General features: G+C 43.7%; 1 protein-coding gene across 2 annotated transcripts in view; it reads left to right on the top strand.

The window, feature by feature from the left end:
• The window catches only part of ACSL5 (acyl-CoA synthetase long chain family member 5), a 369,346-nt gene that overhangs the window by 333,259 nt on the left and 17,783 nt on the right, over nucleotides 1-18,304 (top strand). The window contains exons 1-9 of one of the 2 annotated variants that reach the window (XM_077258038.1): nucleotides 2,572-2,696; nucleotides 3,423-3,595; nucleotides 9,669-9,777; nucleotides 10,223-10,287; nucleotides 10,619-10,720; nucleotides 11,709-11,808; nucleotides 12,937-13,115; nucleotides 14,448-14,480; nucleotides 14,902-14,953. In XM_077258038.1, coding sequence (XP_077114153.1) covers nucleotides 3,440-3,595; nucleotides 9,669-9,777; nucleotides 10,223-10,287; nucleotides 10,619-10,720; nucleotides 11,709-11,808; nucleotides 12,937-13,115; nucleotides 14,448-14,480; nucleotides 14,902-14,953 — 796 coding nt within the window. In that variant the 5' untranslated portion in view covers nucleotides 2,572-2,696; nucleotides 3,423-3,439. Of the gene's footprint in view, nucleotides 1-2,571; nucleotides 2,697-3,422; nucleotides 3,596-9,668; nucleotides 9,778-10,222; nucleotides 10,288-10,618; nucleotides 10,721-11,708; nucleotides 11,809-12,936; nucleotides 13,116-14,447; nucleotides 14,481-14,901; nucleotides 14,954-18,304 lie in introns of those variants that run through there. The other variant, XM_077258037.1, reaches the window with a different exon arrangement.

The following is an 18,304-nucleotide window of genomic DNA, read 5'->3' as shown; positions in this document are numbered from 1 at the left end:
TTATCTTTGCTGATTTGGCAGAAAGGCAGGAGGAACCAGGCAGAGGTCCAACACCTCCCAACAACAATTGACAACTGGCAAGGACTAATGGATCCTGCATACCTAAATACCCCAGTCAGAACTGCAATCAGCAGACACACCTGACCAGGACTGCAACTCAGGGACAACTGCATTACCACCTACCACCACCGGAGGGAACCCAAAAGCAGAATTCACAACACTCCCCTGTCTGTGCCTGCCTCTAGCTCCTCCCCTCTGTCTATGTCTGCCTCTAGCTCCTCCCCTCTGTGTCTGCCTATAGCTCCTCCCCTCTGTCTGCCTATAGCTCCTCCCCTGTGTCTGCCTTTAGCTCCTCCCATCTGTGTCTGCCTCTAGCTCCTCCCCTCTGTCTGTCTGCCTCTAGCTCCTCCCCTGTCTGTGCCTGCCTCTAGCTCCTCCCCTCCGACTGTCTGCCTCTAGCTCCTCCTCTGTGTCTGCCTCTAGCTCCTTCCCTTTGTCTGTGGCTGCCTCTAGATCCTCCCGTCTGTCTGCCTCTTGCTCCTCCCCTCTGTCTGTCTCTAGCTCCTCCCCTCTGTCTGTCTGCCTCCAGCTCCTCCCCTCTGTCTGCCTATAGCTCCTCCCCAGTCGCTTCACCGACTGTCACCTCTGTAATGGGAAATATGTCTTCCCTGAATACAGACTTTCCAGCTTTTACCACCAATTTGAGAGGAAATCATCAACCCAGGAGGAGAAAGCAGCAGATTTCTCTGATCAGATAATGACTTTTCTTGTGTAAGATTGATATTAACCCTTAGGCCGGCCTCACACTCAGCGTATGTAAATACGGTCCGTTTTTTACGGCTGTAATACGCAGAAAAGTCCCCAAAATAGTGATCCGTATGTCATCCGTAGTCAGGGTGTGTCAGCGTATTTTGCGCATGGCATCCTCCGTATGTAATCCGTATGGCATCCGTACTGCGAGATTTTCTTGCAGGCTTGCAAAACCGACATCTAATGGATTTATGTGCTCAAATGTTCGTTAAAACATTTATACAGTATATATATATATATATATAATGTCATGGAGACACACACACATATATATATATACTGTATTTATATTTAATTCAGCGCAATATATGTGGAAAGTCGGTAATTCAATTGCCGGCTTTTCATTTCTCCTTCACAAACCCGACAGTATATGAGACATGATTACATACAGTAAACCATCTCATATCCCTTTTTTTTTGCATATTCCACACTACTAATGTTAGTAGTGTGTATGTGCAAAATTTCAGCGCTGTAGCTGCTAAAATAAAGGGTTAAATCGCGGAAAAAATTGGCGTGGGCTCCCGCGCAATTTTCTCCGCCAGAGTGGTAAAGCCAGTGACTGAGGGCAGATATTAATAGCCTAGAGAGGGTCCACGGTTATTGGCCCCACCTGGCTACAAACATCTGCCCCCAGCCACCCCAGAAAAGGCACATCTGGAAGATGCGCCTATTCTGGCACTTGGCCACTCTCTTCCCACTCCCGTGTAGCGGTGGGATATGGGGTAATGAAGGGTTAATGCCACCTTGCTATTGGAAGGTGACATTAAGCCAGATTAATGATGGAGAGGCGTCAATTATGACACCTATCCATTATTAATCCAATTGTATGAAAGGGTTAATAAAACACACACACACATGATTACAAAGTATTTTAATGAAATAAAGACACAGGGTGTTGTAATATTCTATTATACTCTTAATCCACCTGAAGACCCTCTGAAAAATAATAAACCAACAATATACATACCTTCCGTCAGTCCCACGATGTAAATCCATCTGAAGGGGTTAAATCATTTTACAGCCAGGAGCTGTGCTAATGCACTCGCTTGTGCCTGTAAAACCCCGGGTACTGAATGCTAACTACTAACATTAATAGTGTGGAATATGCAAAAAAAAAAAGGGGATATGAGATGGTTTACTGTATGTAATCATGTCTCATATCCTGTCGGGTTTGTGCAGGAGAAATGAAAAGCCGGCAATTGAATTACCGACTTTTCTCTAACACCGCTGCGTATTTCTCGCAAGTCACACTGCTGGTCCGTGTGGAATCCGTATTTTTCTCGCCCCCATAGACTTTCATTGGCGATTTTTTTGCGCAATACGCTGACAAACGCAGCATGCTGCGATTTTGTACGGCCGTACAAGACCGTATATTGCGGATGCGTAATATACGGCAGATAGGAGCTGGGCCATAGAGAATCATTGGGCCGTGTGTAATGCGTATTTTACGGACGTAGTTTATGCGCTCATACGTCCGTTAAACTCGCTAGTGTGAGGCCGGCCTTAGGTGTCCTGCTTGGATCCTTAGGTGTTGGTTGGAGCCTTCAGCTGTAAGTAAACCTCTGTCCTTCCTGACTACAACTGGACATGAAAGCAGATTATAACGTTTTCCATTGCTGCAGTCTGCGCAGGAGGAGCGGGATGTAGTGCCCTCATCATTCTTTATACATCGTTCATTAAATTAATAGCACTGTGGAATTTCACATTGTAATTGGCTCTGAGCGTCCATCCAGCAAGTCCACACACGCCGCAGCATCCACACACGTCACCAGCACATGGAAGGTGCAAACATCTGCCTGACACGGACGGGTAATACAGCTGTGCAGAGGCCAAAAACTGCTGCCCCCCGATCACATGGGCCCATATCAGACGTACTACCCCACCAGGTAATGTCAGTATAGCACAACCTGCAGGGACAGCTGAGCCGTGTATCTAATCCTCTCCTGTGTGATACTGACTGCTGAGCCGTGTATCTAATCCTCTCCTGTGTCATACTGTCTGCTGAGCCGTGTATCTAATCCTCTCCTGTGTCATACTGACTGCTGAGCAGTGTATCTAATCCTCTCCTGTGTGATACTGACTGCTGAGCCGTGTATCTAATCCTCTCCTGTGTGGTACTGTCTGCTGAGCTGTGTATCTAATCCTCTCCTGTGTCATACTGTCTGCTGAGCCGTGTATCTAATTCTCTCCTGTGTGATACTGACTGCTGAGCAGTGTATCTAATCCTATCCTGTGTGATACTGACTGCTGAGCTGTGTATCTAATTCTCTCCTGTGTGATACTGACTGCTGAGCCATGTATCTAATCCTCTCCTGTGTCATACTGTCTGCTGAGCCGTGTATCTAATTCTCTCCTGTGTCATACTGTCTGCTGAGCCGTGTATCTAATTCTCTCCTGTGTGATACTGACTGCTGAGCTGTATATCTAATCCTCTCCTGTGTGATACTGACTGCTAAGCCGTGTATCTAATCCTCTCCTGTGTAATACTGCTGAGCCAGCACTGTACCTAAGCTTCCCGTGTGTGATACCATCTGGGAGTACCCCATCCTTCCTTGCAGTGCTGTGATGCGCGGTACCTTTGGGTTTCTCATGTCTTTGCCTCTCATGCTCAGGTATCTAGGCCGGTGAGATGTGCAGCTGCCTGAGTCTCCTGTTCACCCCGCTGTCGACACCGGCCATTGTCACGCTCATAGCCATCGGACTGACCGCTTTCTACTATGTCCTCACCAAGCCCCGGCCGGTGCATCCACCCATAGATCTGAGCAGGCAGTCCATAGGGACTCAGGTAAGGGCCGGCGCCTGATCTCATCTTGCACTAGATTATTATTATTATTATTATTATTATGCGGCTTGTTTTCCTCTTATGGCCGATGCTTTTCCTTAATGTCATTGTTTGTGTCTGGTCTTGTCCATGACTCTTCTGACTGTCTCCATCCTTGTTTCCGGTCTCCTTCATGTCTTCCTTGGTGTTAAGCACAAGTGCTCACTACCTGAGTCTGCATCAGCTACTCGGGTACATCGAGTATCGCGGGTGCTCCACTGACATGTTCAAGTCCTGACAGACACGGGCAACAGCCGCAAAACAAGTGGGACGGGGACTCGAACCTGTCACTCGAGCAGCCGTGATACTCTGAGTACCCGAGCAGCCGATGCAGACATGAATAGCGAGCACTTGCGCTCACCACCAGCCAGAACTGTCTTCTCGGAGAGTAGGTGCCCACGGTCAGTAAACGCTGCGGATTGGACGCTGCGTACTTGTGCTGTGTCCACCCCGCAGCGGCTAGATGTTACAGCATAGTGGATAGATTTCTAGAAATCCCATGCCCACAATGTGTGCACAGATGCCCGCAGCTCACCTGTGGAGACAAACATGCGGCGCGTCTCTCCAGACCGCAGCATGTCTATTTATCTTCTAGAGCCGCGAATACAATGCATTGGACGAATCCACACGGTTCAGTGATCACAGACGATTTATCTGCGTTCAGACATAAACTGCGTCCAAAGCGCGGCCACTTCCGGATCGTGGGCACCGGCCTAATGAGCTGGGACTTGTTATAAGGCCACAATAAGAGAACACCTCAGTCAGGTCACATTTGCCTTCAGGTTCAGGTTTGACTCCCGATAGTTTCTCCAGAATGTCTTGTTCTTGGTCGTCTGATTTCTGTGATTGTCCCAATCCAGATTGTTGCTGTTCTCCTTCTTCATCTCTTCCTCTATAACTAGAACCTCCAATGAGCAGGACATTCTAATACAGGAAAGATATATATCTTGGTACCGTGTTAGCCAGTAGATAGAAAATATTTAGAATTGAGAGTCCTCAATTTGCAAGCTTTTGAGACTCACAGCCTGATGAAGAGACCTGTGTAGTCTCGAAAGCTTGCAATTTGTTACCATCTTTTCAGTTAGCCATTAAAAGGTATCAACCACTGAGGACTCTCAATTCTAAATATATTCAGGACATTCTATTACTTCCAGAATAAGATAACTTTTTGTTTCTGTTAGTTCTGACTGCTGACTATCGCCCCGGTGTGGCTTGTCCATGACGCTGGTGATTCTGTCCATCCATCGCTTTCCATCAGTTCCTCTTCCTCTCAACTCTTCATCTCTTTCTCTACAATTATCTTTTTAATGAACTGTTTCTTCTCTTCATAATCCTAGAACCAATAAGATAAAGCTTCAGTCGGGTCGTTTGTTCCCCAAAATCCATTTTCACTCCCAATTCCCAGATAAATGCCCATTCTTCAGAATGTCTTATTTTGTGTTCTCAGGTTTCTCAGTGAAGGGTTTATGATTTTGTGATTGTCTCCATCCTTTTTTTCTGGAGTCCTTGTTCATCTTTTCTTTGATAATTATCTTTTCATACATCTGGAGTAAGATAATGATTCAGTCTTGTATCATTTTGCCTTCGCGTCCAGTTTGGCTCCTAGTTCCCATCTGAAAGATTCTGTTCCCAAATGTCCTGTCCTGTGATGGTCTACTCTTTATCCAACTTGCTGCTGATCTCCTTCTTGATCTCTTCTAGGAGTCCAGTATAACAGAGACTTCAGACATATGTCCCCTCAGGTCCATTTTGCATCCTGGTTCTCAGTTGTTCAACGTTTTCCAGAAGTTCCTGTCTTGTGTCTGAATCTTTTGGATATCTGATATCTGTTATCCTTTTCCTCGTGGATCTTCAGCTCCTCTAACCATTGATGTCTTCTTTAAAGCTTACTCTGAAGGATACATTTTACTAAATCTATAGAAATATCCCTCACCTCCCAGAAAGTCCAGCCTTGTGTTTGGGTTTTCAGTCTTCTCATTGTAGCAGTCGTGTTACATAGTTACATAGTTATTAAGGTTGAAGGAAGAGTTTAAGTCCATCTAGTTCAACCCATAGCCTAACCCAACATGCCCTAACATGTTGATCCAGAGGAAGGCAAAAAAACCCATGTGGCAAAGAGTAACTCCACCATGGGGAAAAAAATTCCTTCCCGACTCCACATACGGCAATCAGACTAGTTCCCTGGATCAATGCCTTATCAAGGAATCTAGTGTATATACCCTGTAGCATTATACTTTTCCAGAAAGGTATCCAGTCCCCTCTTAAATTTAATTAATGAATCACTCATTACAACATCATACGGCAGAGAGTTCCATAGTCTCACTGCTCTTACAGTAAAGAATCCGCGTCTGTTATTATGCTTAAACCTTCTTTCCTCCAGACGTAGAGGATGCCCCCTTGTCCCTGTCTCAGGTCTATGAATAAAAAGATCACCAGAAAGGTCTTTGTACTGTCCCCTCATATATTTATACATTAACATAAGATCACCCCTTAGTCTTCGTTTTTCCAAACTAAATAGCCCCAAGTGTAATAACCTATCTTGGTATTGCAGACCCCCCAGTGCTCTAATAACCTTGGTCGCTCTTCTCTGCACCCGCTCCAGTTCAGCTATGTCTTTCTTATACACCGGAGACCAGAACTGTGCACTGTATTCTAAGTGTGGTCGAACTAGTGACTTGTATAGCGGTAAAATTATGTTCTCCTCATGAGCATCTATGCCTCTTTTAATACATCCCATTATTTTATTTGCCTTTGTAGCAGCTGCCTGACACTGGCCACTGAATATGAGTTTGTCATCCACCCATACACCCAGGTCTTTTTCATTGACGGTTTTGCCCAGAGTTTTAGAATTAAGCACATAGTTATACATCTTATTACTTCTACCCAAGTGCATGACCTTACATTTATCCCCATTAAAGCTCATTTGCCATTTATCAGCCCAAGCTTCTAGTTTACATAAATCATCCTGTAATATAAAATTGTCCTCCCCTGTATTGATTACCCTGCAGAGTTTAGTGTCATCTGCAAATATTGAAATTCTACTCTGAATGCCCCCTACAAGGTCATTAATAAATATGTTAAAAAGAAGAGGGCCCAATACTGACCCCTGTGGTACCCCACTGCTAACCGCGACCCAGTCCGAGTGTGCTCCATTAATAACCACCCTTTGTTTCCTATCCCTGAGCCAGCTCTCAACCCACTTAAACATATTTTCCCCTATCCCCATTACTCTCATTTTATGTAACAACCTTTTGTGTGGCACCGTATCAAAAGCTTTGGAAAAGTCCATATATACTACGTCCACTGGGTTCCCTTGGTCCAGTCCTGAACTTACCTCTTCATAGAAGCTGATCAGATTAGTCTGACATGATCGGTCCCTAGTAAACCCGTGCTGATACTGGGTCATGAGGTTATTCCTCTTCAGATACTCCAGCATAGCATCCCTTAGAATGCCCTCCAGGATTTTACCCACAGTAGAGGTTAAGCTTACTGGCCTATAATTACCGAGTTCAGTTTTTGCCCCTTTTTTGAATATTGGCACCACATTTGCTATACGCCAGTCCTGTGGTACAGACCCTGTTATTATGGAGTCTTTAAAGATTACAAATAATGGTCTATCAATGACTGTACTTAGTTCCTGCAGTACTCGGGGGTGTATCCCATCCGGGCCCGGAGATTTGTCAATTTTAGTGATTTTTAGACGCCGCTGTACTTCCTGCTGGGTTAAGCAGGTGACATTTAATGGGGAATTTTTATCACTAGTCATTTTGTCTGCCATGGGATTTTCTTTTGTAAATACTGATGAAAAAAAGTCATTTAGCATATTGGCTTTTTCCTCATCCTCATCCACCATTTCACCCAGACTATTTTTAAGGGGGCCAACACTGTCATTTTTTAGTTTCTTACTATTTATATAGTTAAAGAATATTTTGGGATTATTTTTACTCTCTCTGGCAATGAGTCTCTCTGTCTCAGTCTTTGCTGCCTTGATTTGCTTTTTACAGAATGTATTTAATTTTCTGTATTTATTTAATGCCTCCTCACTACCTACTTCCTTTAATTCTCTAAATGCTTTCTTTTTGTCCCTTATTGCGCCCCTTACAGCTCTATTTAGCCATATTGGTTTCCTCCTATTTCTAGTATGTTTATTCCCATACGGTATATACTGTGCACAGGTCCTATCCAGGATGCTAATAAATGTCTCCCATTTTCTTTGTGTATTTTTGTGTCTCAGGATATCGTCCCAGTTAATTGCACCAAGATCCTCTCTCATCCGTTGGAAATTTGCCCTCATGAAGTTTAGTGTCCTTGTCACCCCTCTACTACACATCTTATTAAAGGAGACATGAAAACTTATTATTTTGTGATCACTATTCCCCAAGTGACCCCCAACCCTTATATTTGATATGCGGTCTGGCCTGTTGGTTAATATTAGGTCTAGCAGTGCCCCCCTCCTTGTTGGGTCCTGAACCAGTTGTGAAAGGTAATTGTCTCTCATAGTTGTCAAAAACCGATTACCTTTGCTGGAACTGCAGGTTTCTGTTCCCCAATCTATTTCAGGGTAGTTGAAGTCCCCCCCACAGTGTTATCTGTGATGATTTCGTTGTTCTTAGACGTCCTCTTCTTCATGTTCCTTCATAATTATATACATATATATGGAGTCCAGAATGAGGGGAAATTACAAGTTGGCCCCTGTGCCTTCAGTACAAGGTTTATGTTCCTTGTCAGCCTCAAAATTTTCATCATGGTTCAAAGGTGTGAATACTTTTCCCATCTCACTTAATATATAGTCTGGCCTTGCACATAGTGATCAGGTAGTGATAACCCCTATTAGGAACTAAAGTCAATAAACCGCTCAGGTTGGACCGGGACTTCAGCTTTCTGATCTAAGGTGGCCATGGAAGAGATAACACTTGAGTTAAGATTCTTCCAATACATGCTGCTTCAATAATGTAGATATTTTAACTGATGAAACTGAGATTTACATATTTCCCAGAGGAGCGTTGCAAGGCTTAAATGTCTCCTCAGCTTGGCGTGTCAGTCTCTGCCAGGCGAAACGTTACCCCTTGGATCCCTGTCAGACTCCTCTCACACAGCCAAGCCAGATCTCACACTTTGCACTGACGAGGGGCAGTACCCCGAAACAAAGTGTCTGCAAAATAAGATTTTGGCTTTTATCCTAAGTCATGTGACAAGGCTCGTTAGAGTCGATATTGAATTTTTGGATCTCTACTTCCAATAGGTGACACTAGAGTTCTACTCCTCTGAAGAGACAATTTGCGAGAGCTGACACCTCCATCTATAGTGACGGAATCATTGGTCCTCGGACCCTCTTTAGATTTTTATAGGTTCTTTGTCATCAATTTGTCAGGAATTTCACATGTTGAATTCAGAAGATCTCCTATATTTACCAAGAATAGAACAATCACCTCAAGGAGAAATCATTAGGACAAGTAGATCCCAAGACCTAGAATAGAGACATGTCGAAAGAAAATATAAATGAAGAGCATAAGTTGGCACGAGGGGTTGGACAAGGGGTGGGCTCAGCAGGCAGTTGTGTAGGGCACCATTGAGGAAGGGGGTTGTAATTGTTATTGGGAAACGATCTGAACCTTTATTAGATTTTCATTACATGGAAATTCTTTAACATTGCTTCTTTGGATACAAATGTGATACAATACTTGAAACTTCCAAACAAAAATGCATCAAAGTGTTCAAGTCCTTCTAAGGCAGAATCTGTGAGCATCATCCTTCACAAATTTCCAAATTTAGATCCCAAAAACCCATTCACCTCACATTTCTTGATGGAACATCCTTCAGATCAGTGGGGCTCTGCTTACAATGTTCCAGTTCTCCGAGAGGCGCCAAGAAAGCTGCATTTCTCCTTTAATAGGGGGTTATAATGCAGGGTCACTGGAATGGGGGTCCTCAGTTTGGTTATAGAAGCGTCATTGATCCAGAGGATTTCCTGGTCCTTGTCATAACCCCTTTAATTACCAAGTCTGTATGGGTCAGTAATCTCCTGGCGGTTCTGCAGGGTGGAGCTCGGAGATGTGCGTTACTGAAGGATGACAGTCTCATGTCTTACTACTATGAAGACGCCAAGACCTTGTATGAAGTCTTCAAGAGGGGGATCCGAGTGTCAGGTGAGACGCGGTCTGATATTCAGAATAGCGCTGCTACTGCGCCACTGCAGGTGTCAGAGCAAAACAGATTTATTCTTCTACTATAAGGTGAGACGGTCGTCAGACTCCACCAAAAAGTCCCTGATTTCTTGTCTCCTGCCCAGTGCATGCTGGAATAGAAAAGTGACAGACTGGAGCCAGACTACACCAAGATTGTTTGTAGTCTGTTGCCATGGAGATGGATAGTTCTGAAAACACATATCGCTACTTGCAAAATTGCTTCTTTTTTTTTGTGGACACATTGTAGCAATAAAAATGCTAAAGAAGCTGAGTAAATAATTGTAACGTTTATTCGTTGGGAGATTTTGATTCTAGACTGTTTATTTTCTTATAAATTTGTGCTCCTGTCTCTTCGGGGAATTATAAATTAACGTTAAGTTTCCTGCTCCTCATTTTTATTCTGCAGGGAATGGAGATTGTCTCGGATACCGAAAACCTAATCAGCCGTATCAATGGATCACATACCAGCAGGTGAGATCAGGACCATGTAGTGAGGGAGGAGGATGGCCGATTATGTGTCTCCTGGAGGAACAGAATTATAGTGCAGCAGTAAATACTGACACAGCCACCGGCAGAGGCTAACAATACACACATTACTGCAGAATACATAGACTATTAGATCACAGGATAATAAACATTAGTGGGCTCTGGGAATAGCACAAGATTATAATTAATATTTAGCATTGAGACCGTCCTGTCATGGCAGAGATCTCTAGTGATCACCCAAGACGGGGAGGGAGGTCTGGGGGGAAATGTTTCTCCAGTTTGCTGACACTAATTCTTGAGAATTTATACCTTGCAGGTGGCAGATAGAGCCGAAAATTTGGGTTCAGGTTTAATTCAGAAGGGATGTAAAGCGTCACCAGACCAGTTCATCGGAGTCTTCTCCCAGAACCGCCCAGAGGTAACTCAGCCAATCAGGAGAGGCAATAGGAATCATTCATCAGCCAAGCAGGGGTTAACCAGAGTTAAAAAACATGGCAGCATCCATCGGTAACCAACAAATAAAGTAGCACTCTGTAGCACCACCCCTGACCACAGGTTGTGTCTGGTACTGCAGTTCAGAGATATTCACGCCCATGGAACTGAGCTTCAGTACCAGAAGCAAGCAATTTCTCCCTGTTATCAGCCATTACTTGAGAGGCGACTGTAGGACAGGAGACTACAATCTATTACTCCCTGTTATCAGCCATTACTGGGGGAGGTGACTGTAGGACAGGAGACCACAATCTATTACTCCCTGTTATCAGCCATTACTGGGGGAGGAGACTGTAGGACAGGAGACCACAATCTATTACTCCCTGTTATCAGCCATTACTGGGGGAGGAGACTGTAGGACAGGTGACTGCAATCTATTACTCCCTGTTATCAGCCATTACTGGGGGAGGTGACTGCAATCTATTACTCCCTGTTATCAGCCATTACTGGGGGAGGTGACTGTAGGACAGGAGACCACAATCTATTACTCCCTGTTATCAGCCATTACTGGGGGAGGAGACTGTAGGACAGGTGACTGCAATCTATTACTCCCTGTTATCAGCCATTACTGGAGAAGGAGACTGTAGGACAGGAGACTACAATCTATTACTCCCTGTTATCAGCCATTACTGGGGGAGGTGACTGTAGGACAGGAGACCACAATTCATTACTCCCTGTTATCAGCCAATACTGGGGGAGGTGACTACAATCTATTACTCCCTGTTATCAGCCATTTCAGGCCAGGGAGGAGGTGACTGTAGTGGCCCTGTAAGACAATTTGATACATTGTTACTGATACAAATTAAAAGCAACTATAAAAAAAAGAGAAATGGATAAGACTTTTTAAACTTCCAGTTTGAAGCTAAAGTATAGATCTACAGTGCCCGATTGTGAACCCCTCATCTCCCCGGCAGGTGGTGATTGCGGAGCTCGCCTGCTTCTCCTACTCTATGGTGGTGGTTCCTCTTTATGACACTTTAGGAGCAGAAGCCATTGTATTCATTGTTAACCGAGGTGAGTGACTCAAGGGTGCAATCCTGCAGTAAAAATAGGGAAACCTGCTGAAAATCCTGAATCCTGAAAAAAAAATAGTGGTCAACCTCTTTAATCCAGCTCTGGCACAAAATAAGATAAACACTTAATAGAAAGCAGGAGCTTGGAGGACCTGTATTCAGCAGCATAGCTGTGAATCCAGCTCTGGGGTGACAAATATTTTACTAGAAAGCAGCAGCTTGGAGGATATTCTACTGCAGTATTCAGTGGCATAGCCGTGATTTCAGCTCTGGGTGACAAACATTTAACAGAAAGCAGAAGCACGGAGGACATTCTACAGCAGTGCGCAATATTTTAGCTGTGAATCCAGATCGGGGGTGAGATAAAGCATTTAGCTCCGTCCACATGTCGGTTCAGACAGTCCATTTGTCTGTTCTTTTTATGAAACAGAGAAAGGTTGTAAGTGATCAGTTGCATTAGTTATGCTGACGGAAGCAGAGGCCATATTGATTATTTTAGGGGCAGACTGCGTTCCATTTTTAGAATGAAGTATGTGTGCAGAACTTTCTCTTCCATTATAATAAATGGATCCCAGATGCAATCTGTGATAGTCAATGGGAGTAAAGTAGCGCGGTCAGCGAGTCTCTCTGCTTCTCCCTCTCACTACTCCGTCTTCTCTCTATATATATTTCAGCAGCTGTAATCTGATCCCTCAGTGAGCTAAATTTCTGATTTTCATAGTGGGTGATGAATTGAGGCAGGGGCAAGAGAGGTGGCTCACAAGTGGAGAAAGAAGCAGATCTCCTTGATAATACAGAATACAAAGTTTCTTATATTGCTTTTGCAACTGTTTTATGCAAAGTTTGTTGAAGCGATAATGACCATTTCAGCAGTGAGAATTGCAAGGTCTGCAAGGGGATTTTATTATCTGGCTGTAATAAAAATGTTAATACTCCCTGACGGCAAGCAGGACTCTTGAAGATAGTGGGAAATTGTAATACAAAGTATAAAAGAGAGCAAGGCATCCATTTACATGTGAGTCGTCCCCGATTACTCGACAGCACTCCTTAATCTCTGGGAGAGGCCTGTAGATTATGTCCTCCCTCACTGTATAACATGATAAATACTCTGTGCTGCTGTGTCCTACAGCCGATTTATCCCTCATTGTGTGCGATAAACATGACAAAGCTGCAATTCTGCTCCATAACGCTGAGAAGGGACTCACCCCCAGCCTGAAAATCATCATCCTGATGGAAGAATTTGGCAACGACCTGAAGGAACAAGCTGCAAAGTGCGGAGTGGAGCTGCTGCTGCAGAGCGATGTGGAGGTATGTGACATCACTCCAAAACACGGCTCACCTCTGCAAAACCCCAGCAGATAACAGCACAGGTAACATTATACAGTTGGAGTGAGCAGTGTAGCTGTGAATCCAGATCAGGGGTGAGATAAACACTATAAAGTAGCAGCATGTGGGACATTATATAGCAAGACTGAACAGCATAGCTGTGAATCCAGATCAGGGGTGAGATAAACACTTACTACAAAGCAACATGGAGGAACTCATACAGCAGGACTGAGCAGCGTAGCTCGGAATCCAGCTCTGAAGGGAGCTGAACACTTACTACAAAGTAGCCGCATGGGGGACATTATACAACAAAACTGAACAGCGTAGCTGTGAATCCAGCTCAAGGTGAAATAAACACTTACTACAAAGCAGCATGGAGGAACTCATACAGCAGGACTGAGCAGCGTAGCTCGGAATCCAGCTCTGGAGTGACCTAAACACTTACTACAAAGCAGCAGCATGGGGGATATTATACAGTTAAACTGAACAGTGTAGCTGTGAATCCAGCACAGGGGTGAAATAAACACTTACTACAAAGCAGTATGGAGGAAATTATACAGCAGGACTGAGCAGAGTAGCTCAGAATCCAGCTCTGAAGTGACCTAAACACTTACTACAAAGCAGCAGCATGGGGGATATTATACAGTAAAACTGAACAGTGTAGCTGTGAATCCAGCACAGGGGTGAAATAAACACTTACTACAAAGCAGCATGGAGGAACTTATACAGCAGGACTGAGCAGAGTAGCTCGGAATCCAGCTCTGAATTGAGCTAAACACTTAGTAGAAATCAGCAGTAGCATAGAGATAACAGGACCCGTGTCACTGACAAGTTATTTACAATGCACTAAAAGGCAAGAAGATTATTTTGATAAATATGGGAACAGCTGCATTTTATTATTATAATACAAGTCACACTCCCAGACTCCTCCCCTCTATTTTTGCTCCTCCCCTCTGTGCTGTGGTTTTCTGATAACCGGGTTTAGGTACCTGTAATTATAATCTCCCGTCCTGGCTGTAAAGTCATCATCTTTCCTTGAATTGACTTTCTGCTGGCCTGATGCTTATGTGCAGCTAATCAAAGCAGACCTGCAGTGTAAAGCATGGGGGAAGAGCAAAAGCAATTTTATCTGATGAGACAGGACGTGGACTTGAGACTACATCAGATATCATAATGGAGCTTAGCTGCAGTGAGATGAGCCTTGACGGAACAGGATGTAGAAACATACAGTGAGAGACTTTTAGTCAACTAACTAAAATATTGAGAAGATAAAAAAACATAAATGGGATCAGTAACATGTTCGGTTTTTCTCAGTATTTAGGAAAAGAAAACTTCAAGAAACCTGCAGTAAGTGAAAGATATAATCTAAAGGAAAAATACAGGGGCAGCAAATAAATGTTATTCTTTGTATCATATAAAATGATATTCAATATTCCTATATTCTATCTGTATCCATTTGCCTTACTAATACTGATGTAAAATACCGACCAAATATTGACCGTGTAAATGAGGCCAAACAGCGAACGTTCCTATTGAACTTTCATTGGAATAACACGTTCTTTCATCTTTATTTATATTGTAAAAGAATGAATAACATTGATTTGCTGAAACCAAAACATTATTTGAAGTTATAATCTCTATTCTAAAATGTACAAGTCTATTGTGTAACGTGCAGTGTAAAGATCTCATGATTATTAGAGATATGTGAGACAGATGATACTTTATGTTGATAGTTACTGTCTGCTCATTCATCTTTCTTTCCTTTTAGCCCCCCAGTCCTGAGGATTTGTGTCTGATCTGCTTCACTAGCGGAACCACAGGTAATATTTTATATATATATTATACAGTTAGGTCCATATATATTTGGACAGAGACAACATTTTTCTAGTTTTGGTTATAGACAATACCACAATGAATTTTAAACAAAACAATTCAGATGCAGTTGAAGTTCAGACTTTCAGCTTTCATTTGAGGGTATCCACATTAAAATTGGATGAAGGGTTTAGGAGTTTCAGCTCCTTAACATGTGCCACCCTGTTTTTAAAAGGACCAAAAGTAATTGGACAGATTCAATAATTTTAAATAAAATGTTCATTTCTAGTACTTGGTTGAAAACCCTTGGCTGGCAATGACTGCCTGAAGTCTTGAACTCATGGACATCACCAGACGCTGTGTTTCCTCCTTTTTGATGCTCTGCCAGGCCTTCACTGCAGTGGTTTTCAGTTGCTGTTTGTTTGTGGCCTTTCTGTCTGAAGTTTAGTCTTTAACAAGTGAAATGCTGCTCAATTGGGTTGAGATCAGGTGACTGACTTGGCCATTCCAGAATATTCCACTTCTTTGCTTTAATAAACTCCTGGGTTGCTTTGGCTTTATGTTTTGGGTCATTGTCCATCTGTAGTATGAAACGACGACCAATCAGTTTGGCTGCATTTGGCTGGATCTGAGCACACAATATGGCGGCTCTGAAGACCTCAGAATTCAGTCCTGTGTCACATCATCCATAAACACTAGTGACCCAGTGCCACTGGCAGCCATGCATGCCCAAGCCATCACATTGCCTCCGCCGTGGTTACAGATGATGTGGTATGCTTTGGATCATGAGCTGTACCACGCCTTCGCCATACTTTTCTCTTTCCATCATTCTGGTAGAGGTTGATCTTGGGTTCATCTGTCCACAGAATGTTCTTCCAGAACTGTGCTGGCTTTTTTAGATGTTTTTTAGCCTTTTTATTCTTGATGCTTATGAGTGGCTGCTCCGTGCAGTGAACCCTCTGTAGTTACTTTCATGCAGTCTTCTCTTTATGGTAGATTTGGATATTGATACGCCGACCTCCTGGAGAGTTTTGGTCACTTGGTTGGCTGTTGTGAAGGGGTTTCTCTTCACCATGGAGATTATTCTGCGATCATCCACCACTGTTGTCTTCCGTGGGCGCCCAGGTCTTTTTGCACTGATGAGATCACCAGTGCTTTCTTTCTTTCTCAGGATGTACCAAACTGTAGATTTTGCCACTCCTAATATTGTAGCAATTTCTCGGATGGGTTTTTTCTGTTTTCGCAGCTTAAGGATGGCTTGTTTCACCTGCATGGAGAGCTCCTTTACCGCATGTTTACTTCACAGCAAAACCTTCCAAATGCAAGCACCACACCTCAAATCAACTCCAGGCCTTTTATCTGCTCAATTGAGAATTACATAACAAAGGGATTGCCCACAACTGTCCATGAAATAGCCTTGGAGTCAATTGTCCAATTACTTTTGGTCCCTTTAAAAACAGGGTTGCACATGTTAAGGAGCTGAAACTCCTAAACCCTTCATCCAATTTTATTGTGGATACCCTCAAATGAAAGCTGAAAGTCTGAACTTCAACTGCATCTGAATTGTTTTGTTTAAAATTCATTGTGGTAATGTCTATAACCAAAATTAGAAAAATGTTGTCTCTGTCCAAATATATATGGACCTAACTGTATATATATACACTCACCGGCCACTTTATTAGGTACACCATGCTACTAACGGGTTGGACCCCCTTTTGCCTTCAGAACTGCCTCAATTCTTCGTGGCATAGATTCAACAAGGTGCTGGAAGCATTCCTCAGAGATTTTGGTCCATATTGACATGATGGCATCACACAGTTGCCGCAGATTTGTCGGCTGCACATCCCAAAGATGCTCCATACAAGGCAGGATGGATCCATGCTTTCATGTTGTTTACGCCAAATTCTGACCCTACCATCCGAATGTCGCAGCAGAAATCGAGACTCATCAGACCAAGCAACGTTTTTCCAATCTTCTACTGTCCAATTTCGATGAGCTTGTACAAATTGTAGCCTCAGTTGCCTGTTCTTAGCTGAAAGGAGTGGTACCCGGTGTGGTCTTCTGCTGCTGTAGCCCATCTGCCTCAAAGTTCGACGCACTGTGCGTTCAGAGATGCTCTTAGGCCTACCTTGGTTGTAACGGGTGGCGATTTGAGTCACTGTTGCCTTTCTATCAGCTCGAACCAGTCTGCCCATTCTCCTCTGACCTCTGGCATCAACAAGGCATTTCTGCCCACAGAACTGCCGCTCACTGGATTTTTTTTCTTTTTCGAACCATTCTCTGTAAACCCTAGAGATGGTTGTGCGTGAAAATCCCAGTAGATCAGCAGTTTCTGAAATACTCAGACCAGCCCTTCTGGCACCAACAACCATGCCACGTTCAAAGGCACTCAAATCACCTTTCTTCCCCATACTGATGCTCGGTTTGAACTGCAGGAGATTGTCTTGACCATGTCTACATGCCTAAATGCACTGAGTTGCCGCCATGTAATTGGCTGATTAGAAATTAAGTGTTAACAAGAAGTTGGACAGGTGTACCTAATAAAGTGGCCGGTGAGTGTATATTAGATGGTGGCCCGATTCTAACGCATCGGGTATTCTAGAATCTGTATGTGGTTTATTTATGAAGATTTAAGAATAATACATTGAATACACAGGATTCGGCCGTCCGCGACCAATTAGCGAAGCGTGGTTCAAATCCTGCGCCAATTCGCGGCTGGATTGCGCCTGTCACTGATTGATTGGTCACACCCGGCCGGGCGCGACCAATCAATCAGTGAAGCCAGGGCCTGCTCCAGATTTTTGAGAGCCCCGGGAGAAAGAGTCTCAGTGGGCCCCCCCTTTAACACACACCACGATTCATGATGCACAGATACAGCAGAGAAATATAGCACAGCCACGTAGCATATAACACAGCCCACGTAGCATATAACACAGCCCACGTAGTATATAACACAGCCCATGTAGTATATAACACAGCCCATGTAGTATATAACACAGCCCATGTAGTATATAACACAGCCCACGTAGCATATAGCACAGCCATGTAGTATATAAGACAGCCACGTAGTATATTGCACAGCCCACGTAGCATATAACACAGCCCACGTAGCATATAGCACTGCCACGTAGCATAACACAGCCCATGTAGTATATAGCACAGCCCACGTAGTATATAGCACAGCCCACGTAGCATATAGCACAGCCCACGTAGTATATAACACAGCCCACGTAGTATATAACAGCCCATTGTATATAGCACAGTCCACGCAGTATATAGCACACAACGTAGTATATAACACAGCCCACGCAGTATATAGCACAGCCCACGTAGTATATAACACAGCCAACGTAGTATAT

The sequence above is a fragment of the Ranitomeya variabilis genome, chromosome 4, assembly GCF_051348905.1.
Source record: "Ranitomeya variabilis isolate aRanVar5 chromosome 4, aRanVar5.hap1, whole genome shotgun sequence".
Taxonomy (NCBI): Eukaryota; Metazoa; Chordata; class Amphibia; order Anura; family Dendrobatidae; genus Ranitomeya; species Ranitomeya variabilis.
Note: the sequence above shows the minus strand (reverse complement) of the source record. Positions and strands in the feature narration are given on the sequence as shown.